Source organism: Phyllobates terribilis, unplaced genomic scaffold (genome assembly GCF_046119375.1).
Source record: "Phyllobates terribilis strain yellow unplaced genomic scaffold, ASM4611937v1 Scaffold_1__5_contigs__length_1240528914, whole genome shotgun sequence".
NCBI lineage: Eukaryota > Metazoa > Chordata > Amphibia > Anura > Dendrobatidae > Phyllobates > Phyllobates terribilis.
The window spans coordinates 910,595,574-910,619,262 of record NW_027362761.1 but is presented as its reverse complement, the minus strand read 5'-3'; the positions used below and the strand labels follow the sequence as shown (position 1 = coordinate 910,619,262).

The window sequence follows — 23,689 nt, the reverse complement described above, 5'->3', positions numbered from 1 at the left end:
CCCACTGTGATGCATGGAGGAGGAGGTGGGATCATGTGGCGGTGCTTTGCTGGTGACACTGTTGGGGATTTATTCAAAATTGAAGGCATACTGAACCAGCATGGCTACCACAGCATCTTGCAGCGGCATGTTATTCCATCCGGTTTGCGTTTAGCTGGACCATCATGTATTTTTCAACAGGACAATGACCCCAAACACACCTCCAGGCTGTGTAAGGACTATTTGACCAAGAAGGAGAGTGATGGGGTGCTACGCCAGATGACCTGGCCTCCACAATCACCAGACCTGAACCCAATCGAGATGGTTTGGGATGAGCTGGACCGCAGAGTGAAGGCAAAAGGGCCAACAAGTGCTAAGCATCTCTGGGAACTCCTTCAAGATTGTTGGAAGACCATTTCCGGTGACTACCTCTTGATGCTCATCAAGAGAATGCCAAGAGAGTGCAAAGCAGTCATCAACGCAAGAGGTGGCTACTTTGAAGAACCTAGAATTTAAGACATATTTTCAGTTGTTTCACACTTTTTTGTTAAGTATATAATTCCACATGTGTTAATTCATAGTTTTGATGCCTTCAGTGTGAATGTACAATTTTCATAGTCATGAAAATACAGAAAAATCTTAAAATGAGAAGGTGTGTCCAAACTTTTGGTCTGTACTGTATGTTGAGTTTCTCAAACAGCACTTCCTTCCGTGGTTCAAGAAGAAGAACCGTGCATTCCGCAGCAAGATCATTTTCATGCATGATAATGCCCCGTCTCATGCTGCACATAACACATCTGCATCTCTGGCTGCTGTGGGCATAAAAGGGGACAAACTTATGGTGTGGCACCCATGCTCCCCTGACCTCAACCCCATTGAGAACCTCTGGAGCATCATCAAAAGGAGTGTCTATGATGGCGGGAGGCAGTTCACATCTAAGCAACAGCTCTGGGAGGGTATTCTGTCCTCATGCAAAACAATTGGAAGCAGAAACCATCCAAAACCTGACAAATTCAATGGACGAAAGAGTTCAGAAGCTCCTTTCGAACAAGCGGTCCTATGTGCAAATGTAACATCACCTAGAATAAAGTTTTGAGTTGAAAACTGTTTGATTTCAGTTTGTAATAACCTGCTAATGCTTATAATTTCAAAAATGACCATTTTTTTTTCTTTATTAAAATGAAAAGGTGGAAAACTCTGATGTGCATAATAATTTGGAACATGCATTTTGAGTGCAGTTTGAGTTTTTAATTTTTTTAAAAAATATACTGTTATCATAGGCAGTTTGTACAAAAACCTTTCAATTGTACTCTAATAGTTATTTGACTGGAAAATTACAATGACTGCAATTCATATAGGTAATTTGGGGAAATCTGAGAAAATATTATTTGCATAATAATTTGGAACACAGTGTAAAGCAAAATCTACAATGGAATGGTTCAAAAATAAACGTATCCAGGTGTTAGAATGGCCAAGTCAAAGTCCAGACCTGAATCCAATCGAGAATCTGTGGAAAGAGCTTAAAACTGCTGTTCACAAACGCCCTCCATCCAACCTCAATGAGCTCGAGCTGTTTTGCAAGGAAGAATGGGCAAGAATTTCAGCCTCTCGATGTGCAAAACTGATAGAGACATACCCCAAGCGACTTGCAGCTGTAAACGCAGCAAAAGGTGGCGCTACAAAGTATTAACTCAAGGGGGCCGAATAATAGTGCACGCCCCACTTTTCATTTTTTTTTTTTAAAGTTTAAAATATCCAATAAATTTCGTTCCACTTCACGATTGTGTCCCACTTGTTGTTGATTCTTCCCAAAAAAATTAGAATTTTATATCTTTATGTTTGAAGCCAGAAATGTGGCAAAAAGGTAGAAAAGTTCAAGGGGGCCAAATACTTTCACAATGCACTGTATGTTATCAGAGAAATATGCTTATTTCTCTGCCAGAATTGATCAGTCATTATCAAAATTCTCAATTCTAAGGTAAAATCGGCATTCAGTAAGGACAGTATTTCCCATTAGTGAGACAGGAGATGGCAGCTGCTGCTGACAAGATCTTATGTATGTAGGAGGGAGGAGCTCTGCTTCTAGCTCCAGCTCCTCCCTCCTTTTGTCTACATAGTATTGTATCCTTAGAAACTGCCATCTCCTATCTCAGTAATGGGAAACTCTGTCTTCCCTCATTACTTGCCCATTCTTCAACTCCAGACTGTCCAATTCATGGTAGCCCTTAAAAGGGTATTCCCCTCTCCAAGATCATATTCCAATATGTAGTAGATGTAATAATAATAATATTAGCAAATACCTCCAATTAGAAATGTAGTATAGTTTTTCTGATTCACTATGTCTCTTTCCTCATGTGCAGGGCATTGCATGATTACGACTACTGATATAGTGACAGCTAGTTGATAGTGGTTGTAACCATGGATACCTAAGGTCCTGCAATAACTGCACATGAGGAAAGAGACAGTGAATCAGAAAAACTATACTACATTTCTAATTGAAGGTAATTGATAATATTATTATTACACCCACTACATATTGGGATAGGATCTTGGAGATGGGAATACCCCTTTAAGACCATGTAGCCTTCTTTTTTGCTGCTAGCGGCTGTTAGTGCTCTATAATTGCCAATAGCTCAGAGATACATGTGCCAACTAGTGCGCATATAAAGTATTTATCCATGTTAGAGTCTGGTCCCTCTGTTCCTATGGCACTATGACATGCTGTTTTTGGGCACGCACAGTTCCATTTTGAATACACCCACAGTATATAGATGTTTGTTTTTTTTGCTGGCTCTTAATAAAGCTGAGGTAAGAGTAGGCTGCTCACACTACTGTCCCCCTTGTCATTCTGAATGACAATACATGGTATAGATATCTCCAAGTCACAGCATATCACGTAACATGATGTACATGTCAATTCCACAGAGACAATTTAAAGGGAACCTTTCATGTAAAAAAAAAACCTCTATTAACCTTCAGATAAGGGGTAATCCACAGGTTAATAACGTTCTGAAGCCGTGTGGCTGCAGCACCGAGAGTCCCATTGCTGGGGGGAAAAGAACTTTATTCCTCCTGGCAGCCTCGGACTTCCAGTCAAAGGAGTGCGGCCGATGCAGCTTCATTATGTAGTATATGGTATATAGTATATATATGGTGGCCAAAGTTGTGGTATAGCTCAAGCCTTAACCATGTACACTTATCATAGAGTTAGGGGAAGTGAATAGCTAACAGACACTTCTGGTGCCGAATATCTCAGGAAAGGGAAATAATTGGATCAGCCTGAAAATCAAACACAGATAATCGGTCAATACTTGGAAGTGTACATTCAAGTGTTTCTGGCTATCTCCGTCCCTTCACCCATACTCATTAGATCTCCATCCAGTGGTTTTAGCAAGCACAAGTCAATTTTGCCACACAATCAGAATGGATGTTTAGTCTGTCCCTCACTAGGTGGCCAAACACATGAATGACCAAATGGTGGCAATGGGTTCATGGCTGTTTATACAGTTGATAACAACAGGGATCGTATGAATGCAGCTGTTAGCACCTTCCAATAAGTTTGATGTGATTGACTTGCATAACATGAGAGGGTAAGCACTGCACATAGTCATAATATACATACATATACAATATACATAGTAAACATAAGAGTTGGCCATACCTACAGTGACTTGCGAAAGTATGGCTTTTTACCTTTTTACTTATTTTGTTACATTACAACCTGTGTTTAAATATATTGTAATTTGATTTGTGTGTGATACATCAGCACTAAATAGTCTAAGTTTTGGTGAAGAGAAAAATATAGACATAAATTAAATGTATGGGATCAAATAACTAAAAATTGGCATATTCATATGTATTCACCCCTTTTGCTATGAAGCCCCTAAAAATTTCTGGTGTAAGTAATTACCTTCATAACTCACATGCTTAGTGAAACGATGTCTGCCTGTGTGCAATCTAAGTGTCACATAGCCTGTCAGTATGTACGCATTTTTTCTGAAAGGCCAAAGAGGCTGCAACACCATTAAGCAAGAGGCACCACTAATAAAACACTATGAAGACAAAGGAAATCTCCAAACAAGTCAGGTACAAAGTTGTTCAGAAGTACAAGTCAGGGTTGGGTTACAAAAAAATATCCCAATCTTTGATGATCCCCATTATGAAATCCATTATCATCAAATGAAAAGATCATGGTACCAGAACAAACCCTGCCAAAAGAGGGCCGTCCACCAAAAATCTCAGACCAGGCAAGGAGGGCATTAATCAGAGAGGCAGCAAAGACACCAAAGGTAATCCTGAAGGAACTGCAGATTTCCCAAGTAGAGACTTGATTATCTGTCCATAAGACCACAATAAGCCGTACACTCCATAGAGGTGGCCTTTATGAAAGAGTGGGCAGAAAAAAAAGCCTTTACTTACACACAAAACTTTTAAGGCTCGTTTTGATTTTTCCAAAAGACACGTGGGAGACTCCCCAAATGTATAGAGGAAGGTGCTGTGGTCAGATGAGACCAAAATTTTACTTTTTTGCCATCAAGGTAAATGCTATGTCTGGCATCAAACCAACACTGCTCATCACGCCAAGAACACCATACCCACAGTGAAACATTGTGTTGGCAGCATCATGCTGTGGGGATGTTTTTCGGCAGCAGGAACAGGTAAAATGGTAAGAGTCAAGGGGAAGATAGATGGTGCAAAATACAGGGATATGCTTGAGCAAAACCTGTTTCAGTCTGTCAGTGATTTGAGACTGGGACGGAGGTTCACCTTCCAACAAGACAATAACCCAAAGCATACTGCTCAAGCAACAGTACAGTGGTTTAAGGGGGAACGTGTAAATGTTTTGGAGTGGCCAAGTCAAAGCTCAGACCTTAATCCAATTGAGAATCTGTGGTCAGACTTGAAGATTACTGTTCACCAGAGGAAACCATCTAACTTGAAGGAGGTGGAGCAGTTTTGCCTTGAGGAATGGGCAAAAATCCCTGTGGCAAGATGTGGAAAGCTCATAGAGACTTATCCAAAGTGCCTTGCAGCTGTAATTGTCATAAAAGGAGGCTCTACAAAGTACTTACTTTAGGGGGGTGAATAGTTATGAACACTGAAGTTTTGTCCTATTTGTTGTTTGCTTCACTAAAAAAAGAAAACCAAATGTTCATAGTTGTAGGCATGTTCTTTACATGAACTGATGCAAACCCTCATAAAAAAACTGTGAAATTCCAGGTTTTGAGGTAGCAAAACATGAAAAATGCCATGGTGTGTGAATACTTTCGCAAGCCACTGTATTTCTATGCCTAAGAGCCCGGCATTTGTGCATTCATTCAGTGAATAAATAGTAAAATGACAATTGTTTGGCAAAGAAAGTTGGAAGTTGTGAAGTAAGATGAGTGGTGACCAACTAAGCATGACCCCTAATTATTTTTTATTATTATGATTTATTTTTAGAACACAATTGCTTCTATGGTGATGTACATGTGAAAAAGTTTTACATACAACATAAATATATAAAATTATAATGAACAAAATAACTGAGAGACTGGTAAAGAGGGGGAGAGGGCCATGCCCTCGTGGGCTTATAGTTTACAGGTAATGGGGAAGGAGACAGTAGGATGGGGGTTTGCAGCAGCTCCGCTGGTGGTGTTGACTGTTGAAATGACAGCGTGGTCATTGCAAGCTGTAAGCTTTCTTGGAGACATGGGTTTTCATGTTGTGTCTGAAAGTTCTGAATGTTGGAGGCCATCGGATGTTTTGGGACACTGAATTCTTGAGGATAGGGGATGTCCGGGAGAAGTCTTGTAGGTGAGATACGTACGAGGGTGGAGGAGAGAAGGACGTCTTGTGAGGACCGGAGATTACATGTGGGAAGATATCGGGAGATTATCTAATATTGACCTTATAGGTCAATATTAGTAGTTTAAACTGTATCAGTTGGGAAATTGGGAGCCAATGAAGAGATTTGTAGAGCGAAGAGACAGAGGAGTAGTGAGGAGAGAGGTGGATTCATCAGGCTGCAGAGTTAAGGATGGACTGGAGAGATGCGAAGGTGTTAGTTGGAAGGCCACAGAGTAGGATAATTATTTCCTACTCCTCTGCTTTCTTTCATATAGCAGATTTAAATAAGGGCTGTCACATCATAAGAAAGTGCCTTCAGGGAGCAGGATTAGTCAACGTCCCATATTTAGATGAAGGGATATCCATGCAATTCATGAACAGTTTGAGTGGACCAGAGTGGCTCTTCATTTGCATCCAAAGAATAGGCAAAATAATGACTAGGGGCTAATGCTATAGCTTTTGGACATATGTAAAAACTTTATTCAGGTAAATAAAAAAAATTACTTGCAACCAGGGACGTCAGGCAGGCAACATTGACTGGTATTGCCATCAGGAGCATGGACAACAAGATAGAAAGTAAGTAATGAAATTACCACTACGGCATTGTTCACAAGGCACTAATGTTGCATACTTCTTAAGAGTAGTTCCTTTCGGCCATGGCCCCACTATCAGTATTTGGTCAGTATTTTTTGTCAGGAGTGGGAGCCAAAACCAGGAGTGGGTGATAAATGCAGAATTGGTGACTTGTTTCTATTATATTTTTTCTCTGATTGTTCCTCACCTTGTTTTGGCCCCACTCCTGAGAAAAAATACTGATTGAATACTGATAGTGGGGACATGGCCTTAGAGAAAGAACAGGCTCCATTACATTGAAAGGCCCATTCCTATCTTCACTACAGGTGAAGCTCTGCTGAAAATCTTTAAAGGGACTCTGTCAGCGTTGAATGACTGTACCGGCGCTCGGTGTATCATGGAGGGGCTAATAATTTAAATAGCCCTTCCCATCTGCTTATTTTCCTTCCATCAGCACCCTTCTCTGGCTGTATGAAGCCAGAGCTGTCAATCAAAGAAGAGAGTGGTGGAAATTGAAGGTAGACAAGCAGGTGGGAAGGTCTATTTAAATAACTTGATCCCGCCATGAAGCACCGAGTGGAGGTACTTAGTTTGAACAGTCATTCTGTGCTGGCAAGAGTCCCTTTAAGTAACATAAAGAGATGGGCTGCGAGAAAGATAAGAACATAGGGTTTCGGTCTTGGGTCTATTTTTTTTTTGGCAAGTCTGGTCTGGGACTGAAAAATGTACAGGATCTGGGTTCGGGTCTGAATAATTTAGGGGGTCTGAATTAATTTTGGAGTCTGGACTAAAGCCTAAATTAATTTTTAGAATCTGGACTGGGATCAAAATTAACTTTGGGGTCTGAATAAGTTAAGGGTTTGGTTGGAGGCACAAATCCCACTGACTATGCCTCTATACAGAGCCCTTGGTAATTTACATCTTGCCACTGTTTTTCCTTAGTAATGAGGGCCTAAAATTCATGACTGTATGGAACCTTGGAGATCATGATAGTGGCCCTGTCTGCAACTAAACTTCTATGTCTCCTTGTAAGGATGTTTTTTTTATTCTGCTCAGCCACTTTTAGCCTCTTGTTTAAGTAACAGTTGTTGGATGAGACTGACTAATGGCTGCCATGACAATGCACATAGGGGTTATCAACTAGCTTTGCACAGACCACTTAACTGTAATCTAGAAATACATCACCATTAGAGATGAGCAAACCCGAATGGTAAAGTTCAGAGTTCGTACCAGACAGCTAGTGTCTGGTGCTGAACTCCGAACACGGACTTCTCATGGAAGTCAGTTTTACACTTCGGGAGTCCGTAGAGAGAGAAAGAAAGAGGGAGAGATCCAAAGTTCGGGTCCCTATTGATTTCTATGGGGCTGAGGTACAAGTTCGGGTACACGAACCGAACTTTGGACTAAAAGTTTAATCCCGAACTTCCACGAGTCCACTCATCCCTAATCACCATACTTCTTTTCTACTACTCATTGAAAGGGCTGATCTAGATGAGCTTCATTAGTGACATTATTGGTCTTTGTGTAATGTACTTTGCTCATATTAGCTATTATCTGGTATAGCAGCAACAATTTTAACATATTTGTATATAATTGTACTTATATGTATAAATTTTAATTTAAGTGGGGGAGGTGAATGATAAAACATATTAATTGGGGCTTGGACCCCTGCATATACTGTATATTAGTAGTCCTGTTTCTTGTCCATTTGTATAGGTACTGCTGTGGAAGTAACTTCTCTGTGCGCACTAAGTGACTGATAAAATTGCATATGCTACTCTGCTTTATGTGCATATTTCAGCTTTCAGCAGAATCATTCAGCTCTCATTAAGAGAATGAAATGTTTTACTTGGGACATACAGCAACAAATATCTTCATTATCAACATGGGGGACTTTAGGAAGACCACAATTAAACCAGAGGTCATATTATGCAGGCTTAAGGAAACACCATGCATAACACTGTTACCGTTTGTTTATCGGCTGTCACAGTTTCTTAGCATAAGCCTCCAGCTGTTGTAGACGCCAACATGTGCCTCTATTAACCTGAAAAACTGTCCGCATTAATGTGTCCAAACTGCAGTTAGTCACACACAGTAGCTGTGTATAGGACTACAGGGTCTCTGTGTGCAGCCATACCGACCCCATGCACTGCATTTTGCCATGAGGCTCCCGTAACAACCAGTAGGGTTTCTCCTTTTATTTGGTACTTGCACACAAGAATGAACAAAATTTCTTATAAGGCAAAGTATGACTGAGCACTGTTTTCAATGGCCCTTACACCACATGGAAATTAAAGAAATGCCACATCCTGAACCAACCCTTAGGCCATGTTCACACATTCAGTATTTGGTCAGTATTTTACATCAGTATATGTAAGCCAAAACCAGGAGTGGGTGATAGATACAGAAGTGGTGACGTGTTTCTATTATACTTTTCCTTTGAATGCGTCACTCTTGATTTTGGCTTACATATACATATGTAAAATACTGACCAAATATTGAACGTGTGAACGTGGCCTAACAGTTATTTTTTATTTTCTAGCCACAAACAGATAAAATGTGTTTGAAATCTTTGAAATTGTTTGCCAAAAACATGGAGATAATCTAAGATTATCTAGTTAATGTTGTGGCAATCTTTATATATTACCCATGAAGAATGCACACACTTTGTTTTGCTAAACCTAAAAGAGAAAAATGGAAAAAATTGAAGTGAATTCTATAAACACTTAGTAAACTTTTATTGGATTTTATTTTTAGGTCTGTGCTTTACAGTGAGTAGCAATGCACGCTACTGGCAACTTGTGTAATTCAGTAATTATATCACTTTTTCCACATTTCTGCTGGGGACGTCAAATCCAGCTGTATTTTGAAATGATGGCGCAGGTTCTTCAGGTGCATGTAGGCTAAAACAGAGGCTCTCACTTCTATCAAAGCCTTCGCCGCTTAACCTGGTGACATCATAGCACAGAAGTCAATGGAATGATGAAAATAAGAAATAGGATTATATAAGGGCAACATGCTAATTTGCATAACGTGAAAAAAAAACTATTTTGCCAAGGATAATTATTTTAAATAATTTGGATTTTCAAGACATGAGTTTTCACTGAACAATTTTCACAATTTCTATTTCCAATGAATAAATAAGAAACTCCAGATTACCGTGTACATTTTTTTTATATATTTTTATTCTGTAGATTAAATAGGTTGTGGACCAGAGATTATCTTCTTCTAAATGTCACTGGTTTTGTATAGTTGTTTCCATGAAAAGGCATTTGAATGCCAGAAAAAAAAAAAAGAAAAAAAAAAATCTAAAAAGTTCAAAATACTTGTTGTAGATTAATACTTGAACAGCATGGTGACATCGGCTATGACATATATATACACACATACATACATGCACACATATATACAGTACAGACCAAAAGTTTGGACACACCTCATTTAAAGATTTTTCTGTATTTTCATGACTTTAAAAATTGTTCATTTACACAGAAGGCATCAAAACTATGAATTAACACATGTGGAATTATATACTTAACAAAAAAGTTTGAAACAACTGAAAATATGTCTTATATTCTAGGTTCTTCAAAGTAGCCACCTTTTGCTTTGATGACTGCTTTGCACACTCTTGGCATTCTCTTGATGAGCTTCAAGAGGTAGTCACCAGAAATGGTTTTCACTTCACAGGTGGCCCTGTCAGGTTTAATAAGAGGGATTTCTTGCCTTATAAATGGGGTTGGGACCATCAGTTGTGTTGTGCAGAAGTCTGGTGGATACACAGCTGATAGTCCTACTGAATAGACTGTTAGAATTTGTATTATGGCAAGAAAAAAGCAGCCAAGTAAAGAAAAACGAGAGGCCATCATTACTTTAAGAAATGAAGGTCAGTCAGTCCGAAAAATTGGGCAAACTTTGAATGTGTCCCCAAGTGCAGTTGCAAAAACCATCAAGCGCTGCAAAGAAACTGGCTCACATGAGGACCGCCCCAGGAAAGGAAGACCAAGAGTCACCTCCGCTTCTGAGGATAAGTTTATCCAAGTCACCAGCCTCAGAAATCGCAGGTTAACAACAGGTCAGATTAGAGACCAGGTCAATGCCACACAGAGTTCTAGCAGCAGACACATCTCTACAACAACTGTTAAGAGGAGACTTTGTGCAGCAGGCCTTCATGGTAAAATAGCTGCTAGGAAACCACTGCTAAAGACAGGCAACAAGCAGAAGAGACTTGTTTGGGCTAAAGAACACAAGGAATGGACATTAGACCAGTGGAAATCTGTGCTTTGGTCTGATGAGTCCAAATTTGAAATCTTTGGTTCCAACCACCGTGTCTTTGTGCGACGCAGAAAAGGTGAACGGATGGACTCTACATGCCTGGTTCCCACCGTGAAGCATGGAGGAGGAGGTGTGATGGTGTGGGGGTGCTTTGCTGGTGACACTGTTGGGGATTTATTCAAAATTGAAGGCATACTGAACCAGCATGTCTACCACAGCATCTTGCAGCGGCATTTTATTTCATCCGGTTTGCATTTAGTTGGACCATCATTTATTTTTCAACAGGACAATGACCCCAAACACACCTCCAGGCTGTGTAAGGGCTATTTGACCAAGAAGGAGAGTGATGGGGTGCTACGCCAGATGACCTGGCCTCCAGTCACCAGACCTGAACCCAATCGAGATGGTTTGGAGTGAGCTGGACCGCAGAGTGAAGGCAAAAGGGCCAACAAGTGCTAAGCATCTCTAGGAACTCCTTCAAGATTGTTGGAAGACCATTTCCGGTGACTACCTCTTGAAGCTCATGAAGAGAATGCCAAGAGTGTGCAAAGCAGTCATCAAAGCAAAAGGTGGCTACTTTGAAGAACCTAGAATATAAGACATATTTTCAGTTGTTTCACACTTTTTTGTTAAGTATATAATTCCACATGTGTTAATTCATAGTTTTGATGCCTTCAGTGTGAATGTACAATTTCCATAATCATGAAAATACAGAAAAATCTTTAAATGAGGTGTGTCCAAACTTTTGGTCTGATACATACATACATATCACTTTCCCTTCCCAGCAACACATTTTTATTGTGTTAATGGCTTGTTATGCTAGCAGGGAGGGATACCTGATGAAGGCCCGCCGCCCTTTGGCAAGTGCGTATAAAGGGCCTAATAAAGAGCAGTAGTAATACATTAAACAAAAAAATATGCATATAATTTATTACCAACCAAAGTAATTGTATTAACCTGTAGAGGAAATAAAAAGCCTCTACCCACTGAATTTCTGTTTTTTAATCCCAGCCCCTCCCAAAAATGATATATACACAATAAAGTGATGACATTAAAAAATACCACTACAGCTGAGCTCAAACAGCTGCATTTCACAAACCAATACCCAGACTGACCATGGGTCTCCTGCCCCAAACTTATATCTTCGGAGACAGATATGAGACTGGTGTTTCGGCGGTGAATAGACCCTCAGTTAGTCTGGGCATTAAATAGAGCCATCTGAACTTTGTTTTACCCCGCAAAAAACACATTCTCAAAAAGGGTTTGTCAACAAAAATGTTAAATTAATCACACTCAAAACACAGCGGTGAAAAAAAAATAAAAATACTGGGCCCTCCAGGCCCATAACAGCTTTATTCTTAGAGCGGATCTTTCACTGGATTTTTAAGTTAAATTTTATTTAAACCAAGTATCTCCTTCAATTGGTGCTACTGCACAGATCCTGAAACAGGTTTTCTATTTTTTCTGTGCCACTCCATTTCAAAGTTATGTCCCATGAAAATAAAGATGTAAACTTTCCCCTTCAACAACTGGGCATATACCATTGAACTTCTTTGTGGGCATTTGCCTTTTCTCCACTGAAGCTGGCCAATCAAAACACGGTCATGTCTCCAGAAGTTCTGTAGTACATGCCCAGTTGAAGTTGGCTGAAGGAAAAAATTGCACCTTTAGTACCAGGAAGCGAGAAGCAAAGCTTTGTAATAAAGGGGGAAAGAAAAAAAAACCTGTTCCAGAATCAGTTAAACATTGGCAATTGGAGGAGGTACTGCGTTTAAATTAAAAGTTCCAGTGAAAGTACCTGTTTAAGAGGTTAAAGGAGTTTCTGGTACTTTTTTTTTAAAATTGCCCAATGTATTCGGCATGTGGGCATAAGTATATTTGTAAATACCTTGTGTTGCTGATAATGCCTGTGAGCGACGCTATCGGTGGCCGCTCACAGGCATCACGTGACCCCACGCTGACGTCACGATAAGTGAGGCGTGACTCAGCGCTGGGGTCCCTGCGGTGGCTGCTGGGTTGTGGGCGGGGTTATTCCCCGTATCACACCCAGCATCCACCGCGCACTTTACCAATGAATCGGGACAGGGAGAGCGCGCGGTGGATGCCGGGTGTGACGCAGGGGAATAACCAGGCCCACAACTCAGCAGCCACCGGTGGAACGTGGAAGAGGGACCCTCGGCTGCGGCCTGGACTTGTTGTGACATCAGCGGATGTCAGCGCCGGCTGCAGCCGGGAGTCACGTGATGCCTGTGAGCCGCCAGTGATACACAAGGTATTTACAGAGATACTTATACCCACATGCAGAATACATTGGGCAACTTAAAAAAGTACCGGACAACCCCCTTAAGATAGTTCGCTTGAAATCATGCTACCATTTGGAAAAAAAAAAACATTCTGTAGAGTTAGGCCACAATCAAACAGCTGTCATGCAACCACTTTGTAGGGTCATAACCAACCTAAGCTCCCAGCACCACAGGGGTCAGGTAAAATTAACTTTGATCTCCATTAAATTTTATTGCAATCGGTTCTGCCCTCTTGAACTAAAGGACAGTTATCATTATCAGATGAGAGGTCATTAGGGACGCGGTCAAAGGAAATAAAAAGACAAGCAGTACTAAAAATATACAAGTGTGGAAAGTATTATATATGGCCATATTGCGCCTTTATTACCATATGGAGAATACTTGGGGCAGTGGTGAATGTTTGCAGGAGAGAGGCCTACCATTTCATGACTGCAAGGATATAGCAACTACAAATCCATGAAGTCACACGCATCCCAGAATTACAAAAGGGAGTTAAAAAAAAAACAACAACACTTTTATAAAGAGACTGGCTAAAACTAAACTCAGTCTTGTTCAACTAGTATGAAGAAAAAAAAAGTAATGATTTTTTTTTTTGCCCTAGTGTTATATTCCATCGACTAGATTGAAGTGGCAGGCATTATTGAGGTCATCGCTCCAGCACAGATTAGCCTGCCAGAAGAGGGTTTGTGGGGTCAGGTCTGTGGGACAGCAGACATAAGGGTCACCTGCTGCAATCAGTTTCAGATAAATTCCGCTGATGAACATCATGAAATCCATCATCATGGGAGACCCCCTAAAAGTTTCTATAAACAGAGGAAGACACACGGACACAGCCATACACATACATAAATTCATAAGTTCATTTTCATCAACTTTAGACTAGACTAAAGTGCATAACCACATTTAAGCTAAGCTTTTCCTTGATTAAATCCATTTCTGTTCACATTACAAGTAGCACATAGCCTACACTGCTTCATACAGAAAGAAGCTTAGAATCCAAAACCTTGATCATAAATTAAACTTTTTGTTCTTAAAGATGCTAAAATCATTATCCAATTGAAAGTAAACAAGATTGAGGTGCTGCTAGCTTTGGAGACATAACCTAGCAGTAACTAATTTAAAAGGAAAAAAAATTACTAATCTAATTAGCAAATATGGAAAGAGTTGGGAAGATGCACCGTAAACCCATCAGCGGGGGCCTTTTCACAAAAATACAGATCCCCACATTTCAGGTCTTGGAAAAATTGCTGCCTCATTTTTAACCAGTTGAATGCGAATAGTAATAGAATAAAGTTAGCATTACTCGGAGAGCAATAACATAGTAACACTTATATTATGTCTATAGGATATAAACAGTTCTGCGCAGTGAAGTGCTCTGCCTCCAACTAGGCAAACATGGCTTAGAAATGCCGACTTGATGCAAATCCAGCTTTCCGGTACAAGTTGCTTCTAGTACTGACAGGATGCTCTTCTCTACGTCCGATTAGAAATCTTCCCAGAATCCTTCCAGAAGCAGGAATTTGCACATGTTCACAAAAGGACAGGTCTAGGGCTTGTGTCCTTCTATGAGAAATCTGCTGCCTTTTAGCAAAAACCTAAAAGAATAACTTGTGCCTAAACATACCTACTAAACGTGCAGAGTTTTGATCATCTCCAAACCCCTAAGAAAGGAACAAGCTTGTGAAACCTGATCTATGCAATCTGACACACGCAGCTCCACCCAGCTCCCAGAATCAACAAATCCAGAAATTGTTTTGCAGAAAGAACAGATTAGTGAGCGGTAAAGGCAATAAAGGTATGGGTCACTTTCAATATCCTATATGTAGTCATTAACACCAAGGCCATCATTTGCTCAACTACTAGTAAGTATGGAGTGTGCATTCGTCAGTGTTTTATACTATCAAACCAGCCAGAACATGTAAATGTAACACAGCCAAGTCTGGCACAATAGCACAATGAGTTTGTGGTTTCACGTTGGACCACAAGGAAATCTTCTGCAGAATGTTTACAATAAACTAAGGCGTTAAATGACAGTCAGCTCTGCTTCATCTACAGACGCCATCGAGAGTAGATCATGAAATACAGTCCATAAAACAAAAACAATCCACTACAAAAAACAGCTATGCCAACTAGTGGAATCGCCAGGGCAGCTGCTTCTTCCTTGAAATTTAATAGCAATGCAAAGAAAGCCACTGAAATTATAACCTTTGGGAACAATTACTGGCAACAGCCTGCGCTTTAAATCCCTGACCTCCTAAATACCCCTCCTCCCATACAGGAGTCAAGATATCCAGTCTTTAAAAAAGCAGGGGTGTGCAAGTATCCTTTTCTAATAAACCTTAAAAAGTATCAAATAAATAAAAAATGTCACATTGAACAAAACGTAATCTTTCGCCCAGAAATCCGATTATTATTGAAGGTGTGCATTAACTTTATATAGAAAGTGCTCGGCTAAAAAAAAGTGGCTGATTACATAAAACGTAATACACAAACACAAAATGTGTAACGAAGTATAAACTAATAATACATAGTAATATGGAGCATTTAGACCAGGTCATAGAATACTTTAGACATACCAGTATAACATGAAAACACTCCAAGGTCATAAGACTCCTTTACTTAAGTGCAAGTCTCCACTTCTAAAATGAAGGATGACATTTTTTTTTCGTCTCCATGAAAAGAATACACATTCTTAACATTACAAGAAAAGAAAGCAAGTTGGAAATCCAAGTCTATGGGCACAGCTGTGCCAATGGGCCATTATGTTTTAACGAGTAAATGGAAAAGGTAAGATACATTTAAATATCTCTTTAGCAAAGTAATACTGAACAACAAAAAACAAAAAGTAGGTGCAAATAAGAATAAAAGAAAACAACTTTTTTTGGGTCGTACATCTCTGCACATTAGAGTCCAGATATGATAAAACAATATGAATCTTTTAAAAAACATAACATTTTAAAAGATAAAAAGCTTCAAAATGATGTTTTTTTTGGCAAAAGATTTGGGTGTCCATTCAACTGAGTACCTAGCCACAATCAAAAATGTGTGTCACTAAAAACATGGAAAATTAACAGTGTGCAAACGTTAAAAGCAAACGCAAAATCCCATTTAAAAGTTAAGCACATTTTAATTAAATTAAAAAAAAAATAATAAATCATTTTGAAATATATGCTACAGAGTGGAACAAGACCATAATGGTGCAAGAGATATTGACTTCTGACAAAATAAAGAAATAAGACACATATTCATTAATAATTATATTTTTTGCATTATAGTTAACATATTCTTGTGTCATCCTTATTTTTTTCTGTAAGTATTGATATTGTTATAGTCAAACATGTCATTTTTTTCTGCTCTTTGAAATAAATATCATAAAATAGATTCACATAATAAATATTTTTTACAATAAAAAAGTTTAAACAAACAGACTTTTGTCTTAAAAAATAAGCAATATACATTTTTTGTGATTTATACATAAAATATACAAAAAGCCAGGCTGTGGCTAAGGCAATTATAAACACAAGATGTTAGGGGGTAGAAAAAAAAAAAAAAGGGGAAGAGGGAGGAAAACAGGTCACCACCAGGAAACACAAAATATCTGATCCCTGGGGAAAAGCTTATTTTGTTAAGGCTACTGCATTTTTTGCCACCTGAAAACACCACATTAGTAACAGGAGCCCGGTAAAGAAACATTAAAGGATGGGGCTTATTAAAATAGATGTCCTTCTACATAGATAAGTGTGTCTAATGCCACACATGTTGCATACTGATTAAACCCTATACCGTGAACAGGAACGAAAAGGCAACTTACAGGGAATGCCTAACTTGCTATTTTACATAGTCAAAGAGTAAGGTCTTACTGTTGTCAAATAGGATATTAAATAGACCCCACTTGCATGATTTGCAAAACTAACTAATAAACAAGTAAAAATTAATGCAGTAGATATCATCGTTCCTCAAAACAAATATGGTATTAATGTGCATATGCCTAAGCCAACAACTCATCTAAGTCAATTACTGTGGAAATCAGGCAAAGGAGAACATTGAAAGGATTAATAGATGTACTTATGAAAACATATGTTTATACGCAGAGCCTACACAGCAAATGGATCTATAAGTGGTCCAGAAAAACCCCTCCACTTAAAGTCAGGAGGGCTTGCCCTGACCTCGTGGAACATCATCCAGTTTGCAATATACGGTATTTGAGTTCTTACATCGGCAACCTGGGCGATTTGCTCTGTCATAACAACCACGACACAGTTTAAGGCATCCCTTGGCAGGAAGGTAGCAGAGTAAGCATGGTAAGAATAAGGACATGAGTCCCATGCACAGGTATCTAGAGAAGCAGTGTGATTGGGTGCAAGAGCAAGGGTTATCCGCATACGAATCGCCTTCATCGTCATTAGAGCAGTGGTAGAAAGTTGCTTTAACCAGACACATACAAGTGCTGTACTCCACCATGCTCTCAGCAGAGCAAAGACATTGACGATTGCAAGCCAAGCATGACGGTAGGGTCCTTGGAGCGGTGCAGTCTGCACATTTGCACTTTCCACACTGTTCACAAATAAACCTGTGTTGCGTTGAGTCCACTTTTAAAGAGCTCTTTAGGTCATCTACTACCAATGCAGACGCCTTAGGTTGCATCCGAACTACCCTGTCCGTCCTGTAGCCAGAGTTGTGTCTGGCTGGTGGAGATTGTCCCAAAAGTTCTTGTTCAGAAGAAGCACTATTTGTGCTCCCAGAACTTGCTGCACTTCCTGTGCTGGTTGACCTACTCAGCACAGGAGCCCTTGCAATGTACACATGTCCCGTGTGAGGCAAGTGAGGGGGCCTGTGCTCATTGTTATTATTCACATTGACTGGTATGATTTCATGAGTCCGCTCCTGCTTACTGTACCGTGGAGCAGTTTTGGGCCCATGTTTCCGCACCATGGATGGGCCCTCTGTATACTCGTTCCTGCTCCGGAGAGCTTTGATCTGGTCCAAAGACAAGATGGTGGCTGGTTGAACCTCCCGTTCATACTCCAACCGCTGCCTGCTGTCTAAAGAAGGCTGCTGGATGACAACTAATGAACCGCTAGTGCCATGTTGACTTTGTAGCTCCATCTGTAGTGATCTCTACTTCTGGCATTCAATGGGAACTTGGCATGCATCTGAAAAACTGCAACAGAGAAGATATGTGCATAAATACAAATGGTAGAGAGAAGCACAAAGAATATTGTTTATTAGGCTGAATACTAATGCAGCAATAAGCCTAAACTGAAGAGTTCTCTCTAGGTTTACAAACAATATGTTACCAAATGTTGCAAATATTTAATAGCAAAAGAGTAATCGAAATCTAAAGCCAACTAGTACTTTGGAAATAAACGCTTTCTGACAACATGTGATAGCGCAGCAGTATGTCTGCTGTAAGATTAGCCCCAGTGCAGCCAGAGAGACCGATGTAATTACATTATAGGTACAGCTCTGGGGAATAAACTGCTGCTAAATAATCCAATTAGTATCTGAACCAACAATGGAGGAAGAGAACGCAGAAAATAAATCTACAACAAGTCTCTCACTATAGTCCCAGAACGTTCTTATTCTACTACGAAAGACTAAAATGCTAATTAAAAAGGTCAGCTACATAAGATATAAAGTAAAGCAACAGTTACCAATATGTAACCATGACAAACTTTAATTCAATCTCTATCTTATAAGTCATGTAAAATACGTGTACACTGGATCACAAGTCATATATATATATATATATATATACATACACACACACACACATACTAGCTCAAAGTCATGTATGTAAATACACACATTTTACATATTATGTACACATACACACTAACTTACAAGTATATATACATAGAGACACTAGTTTACAAAACATGTAAGTACATATACACACGTACACTAACATACAAGTACATACATGTGAGCTAGTCTGTGTTTGAGCTCACAAGCTTTACATAGTTTGTGAGCTACAAGATGTCTGTGCATATATATATATATATTTTTACATGTATTTGTAACTAGTGCATGTGCGTGCTTATATGTTCTTTTGTGATATGTACATATGTGTTACATACATGTCTTGTGAGGAAACATATATAAGTAATCACAGAGGAGCACATGCACTAGTTCACAAGTATATATACAAAGACAAGCACACACATGCAATAGTTCCCAATAAATGTATGTAAAGTACAGTACATAACCTACATACAAGCACACACACATGCACCAAGTCACTCTATATGGATAGCAGCTCAAAAGTCAATTATATAAAGCATATATACATAAGCACACATCTACACTAGCTCACTAGTTATGCATGTAGAGAATATACATATGCACACGTCTACACTAGCTCACTAGTTATGCATGTAGAGGATATACATACGCGCACACACACACGTCATGTATGTAGGGGATATATACATAAGAGCACACATCTACACTAGTTATGCATATAGGGGATATATATATATATATACACATAAGATCACACACACAGGCACACATTTACACTAGCTCTGCATGTAGGGGATAGAGAAATACGCACACATTTACACTAGCTCACTAGTCATGTCTTTAAAGCATATATACATACACAGGGAAACACATACACTAGCTCATATTTCAACAAGCGGAGAAAGCCTCGGTATACCCCATGTGGCATAAATCCTCATATCCAGAGAGGAATCTCAATAGTTTACAGATGGGACCTTGTTCCTGTAATGATTGTCATCCACGTTTGGGAAGGAGGGGGTTGGGGGGAGATCCCAGGATGGGGGAGACAGAGGAAGGAAAAAGTTATGAATGAAAACAATCCCTGGCTGTGAGGAGGAGGAGGGAAAGGTGAACACGACCGCAGGGGGGCGGACTTCACACTCATCCACACGCACTGATGCCCTGCGATCATTCAGGACACAGCCCTCGGCAATGCCCTGGCATCATGTGCCCTGTGGTGCTGCCACCTCTCCTCCCTCCCACAAGGTGTATGCTCTGCCCACCATAGAATGAGAGGCACACAGGTGACCCGATCCTGCACCATGCACACGGTGGGGCCACCATTCCCCCCTGATCACCTGCTGACCCCCGTGCACATAGACCGGCACCTGCTCGGGGCCATCACCCCCGGGAACTCACCTAGCTGCGAGCAGGATCCAGGCACAATCCCATGTAAAGCAGCGCTGCAGCGGATCCGGGCGGCGCAGTGGTGATTAAGCATGGGACATGAGGCGTGTCATACTACTAAACCCAAATAATCCCCAGATCCGAGCGCTGACAGCAGGGTAGATCCACAGATCCCGGAGACCAGTGTGCGCATTAATGGCTGTCAGCGGCACTCAGGCTCCGTCTTGCCGCATTGAGGGAGGAGGACTCTGCCCAAGAGACTTCTCACTCTTTCTTTGTAAAATACAATCCAGCTATATGTAAGACAGCGGCGCGCGATAGTTCCTCTCCGGAGCAGCGGAGTGCAGGCTGCTGATGAATGAGGGTGTCACCCTGTAGCGGTCACTCACAGCTCCCGGTACAACCTTCCACGCCTGGCGCTCTCTTGCCTCTGAATGAATGGATTCCTGGAACACTGGGTTTGTTCAAGGGGAGGGTTCTGATTGGCTGGCTGTGGACTATGGAGCAGCCCCGCCGATTCTGATTGGCTGACGGGAGGGGGCGCGCTTGCTGCTGCGGCGCGGGCTGAAGTTTGCGGGAGCTGAGCGGAGACTGCAAGGTGTATGTGGCGAGCTGTGGCCGTGCAGTGCCGCTCTCCCCGCACCGCTCATGTGCCTGCACTTGTCCCAGCTGCGCCTATGTACAGCAGTGTCCCGAGGGAAGGAGGAACCGTGACCTGTCCCCTGCACATGGCTGCTTATCGCTGAGGGAGGACTGGGCTGGCCGGCAGGGACAGGATTAAGCGCGTGTCCCCCTGTGGAGGACAGCGGAAATGAGCGCACACCTCTGCCTGTGTGAATGAGTGGCACCCTGCTGCTCCTCCTCAGCACACAGCGCCCGGGGCTGGGCGGAAGGAGCCGCTCACCTGCCCTGCTCATTTCCTACCATCAAAGTGCCACATGCTAATTAGCTCCCGAGCTCCCTGCTATACCGCCGCTGTGTGGCTGCTGCCTGCACGGACTTGTACAAGGCGGCTGCTCCCCTGCTCATAGCAGCAGATTCATTACTTGACTGCGCCGAAGAGGTGAAAACTGGCTTGTGTCCAGAGCAACCAATCCCAGAGCAGCTTTCATTTTACCAGCGTAATTAAAAACAATGAAAGCTGAGCCCTGATTGGTCATTCTTTACACATATAAAAACTTTAAGAAAAACTGTTGCCCTCAGCAACCAATCAAGTCTCTTCTTTCATTCTCTAACCCCCTTAAGAAAAATGGCAGCTCTAATCCTTGCTATGTGCAACTGCTTTATTTTGTCTACATGCCTGTACATGGCTGTGGAGCAGGAATATGCAGTTCTTTGTCCTAGCTCACATTCATGTCCGTGCATTATTTTTTTCAAGCTTTGGTCTCCTTTCGTGTTTAGTTTCATCTAGATTTTCTCCAAAATTGCAGATGCAAATAATAATCAGCTTTAAATATATCAAATATCAGTAAAATATACATCTCTGCTATGTATTATGCTCCACACTGACTATTGCACATAGACACATGGACCTGGGAGTTGCCCCATTGACTCAGGCCCATTTGTGGTCTATATAACAGGCCAACTTGTTTTCTGGGCTATCCACCCAGGATGACAGAGACTGTAGGTGAAGACCAATCATTATGTGCCATGTACACGTGCGGCTGCTGCTCAACTTGATTTCTATGGCGGCATAAACGAGCGGACAACCTGATGAATGAGCGTTTTGTTTGTCAGTATGCTAAAACGGGCCGATAACCAGGAATGGACGTCCTTATGGGCATTAAGCCTGGGTTTGATGATTTTTGAAAATGTGGACAATTTTCACCCTTATTATTGTCCGTGTGACATCATATATCATTTTACAATGTACATGATCAAATATGTTTTTTCCAGGTCACTAATGGCAATGTATCCAGAAAAATCAGATGGAATACAGATGATATCCATATTATAAGCTCGTCAGGTCACTTTGAAACAGTTTTTGTAAGCTAAAACCAGGAGTGAAATCTGCACAGAGACAAAGTGTAATGGAAAGATCTGAGCCTCCCCAATGTGTCAGACCCATTAATGGCTTTGGCTTTTAGATACTGGCTCTTTATTACAGAACAAAGCCATTCAAACTGCATGTCAATGACAAAAACATCATGCTAACGGGGCGTTAGTGGAACAAAACCTTATCAGACATTGAATTTGTCAGAAAGTGAGAACTGACCAGCCACCCTCTTCCCTGATTACTAAATTCAGAAGGGTTTTATATGTCACACGCATCTCCAAAAAAAAAATCCAGCTGATGGCAGAGTTTTTAGCTGCCCCTTACAATGTATCACATTGATAAATCTGTCCCTCTGATCCCAGGAAGGTCACATGAGTGCAGCTCTGCATCTCTATAGGAAATGACAGCTGCAGGGGGCTGCACAGCACAGGGGGTCTTGTCTGTGCTGCCAGCTGTAAACAGTAAACCACTAATCTCATTCCAATACTGGACACTTTCCCTTCTCATTTCCTTATATTCTTCTTCCAATCACCTGAATGGTTAGAGGACTACACACAGCACTGGATGGGACATAGTTAACAGTGACTTGTTTACCCAGGACATATTTGCACATGAGCTGCACTTCCACATGACACATCCTCCAGTGCTGATCAGAACCAGATAACTGCTGGCAGCCTGTTCTTCACTACTTATCCCCTTCTAGTTCACTGATCCTGCTGAAGGTTCCCACTGTACAGACCAGTAATTACAGCTTGTGTGATCAGTCCCCAGGAGGACATAGCACATACTGCTGGACAGATGGCTGAGCCAGACCCAGCTGTCTGCTCTCATTGTGAAAGAGGAAGCCGCACATCCGGCTACGTTTCAATGTGAAATCCTATTCTTAGCTATGGAGGAAACCACAAGTGGGGTTAATCACTGCACAAGAGTTCCTGTCTCACTTCCTACAGACACATCCAGGATCGCATGCTTCCTACATGATCCATAGGCTTCACCGCATAGTGACACAATACTATTATTATGTGAGACGCAGGCAACATACAAGCTGTTCTACTTCCTCAGGTCATGGTCATCCTCTGGCTGTCTGCTGCTCTTGTGTTTCACCAATACACCATCTTGTCCTGCATGTAATTAAATCTATTTATCAATTATACAATGAAAACTTCAATCTTTAACTTTCTAATTTACTTTGTGACACAATCACTAACTATTCCCAAGATCTCTGCTTACTATTTAGAGAATGGGAAAATTTGCAGGAAAACTTGCCCTGATCTTATCCAGCTAGCTGACACAAGTGCATGGCTCATTTCATAAAAAATCTCTATACACTTAAAGGAGATTTCACATTTCTAAAATCACTTTATAGACGAGTAGACGTGTATGTGCGGTCAGTGACTGAGAACACTTGTTTACATGCAGTGCATACAGATCCTGCTCGCAGCTGAGAAGTCAATACTCTTGCCTCCAGTTTAAGTAATACTCTGCACCCCAGGAAAGTAGACTAGCAATCTGTGAGATGTGTCCTGAAGCTGTGGATGTATTTAGCTCACAGCAAATTGCCAGGTCTGGATACAATTGTATCCGCTTCTCAGCCCAGAGCCCAGCT

The 23,689-nt window shown here is 41.0% G+C and overlaps 1 protein-coding gene across 1 annotated transcript; it reads right to left on the bottom strand.

Annotated features, from left to right (window-relative positions):
• Positions 1-16,063: 16,063 nt before the first annotated feature.
• SPRY1 (sprouty RTK signaling antagonist 1) lies at positions 16,064-20,548 on the bottom strand. Its single transcript, XM_073641438.1, has 2 exons — positions 20,100-20,548; positions 16,064-18,117 (listed from the first exon to the last, which is right to left on the bottom strand). Exon 2 carries the CDS (start codon positions 18,060-18,062, stop codon positions 17,103-17,105), a length of 960 nt encoding a protein of 319 aa, XP_073497539.1. The 5' UTR covers positions 18,063-18,117; positions 20,100-20,548; the 3' UTR covers positions 16,064-17,102.
• Positions 20,549-23,689: the final 3,141 nt, after the last annotated feature.

Coding starts and splice junctions, on each gene's coding strand:
- SPRY1 (XM_073641438.1), bottom strand. CDS start 18,062: ATGGAGCTACAAAGTCAACATGGCACTAGCGGTTCATTAGTTGTCATC.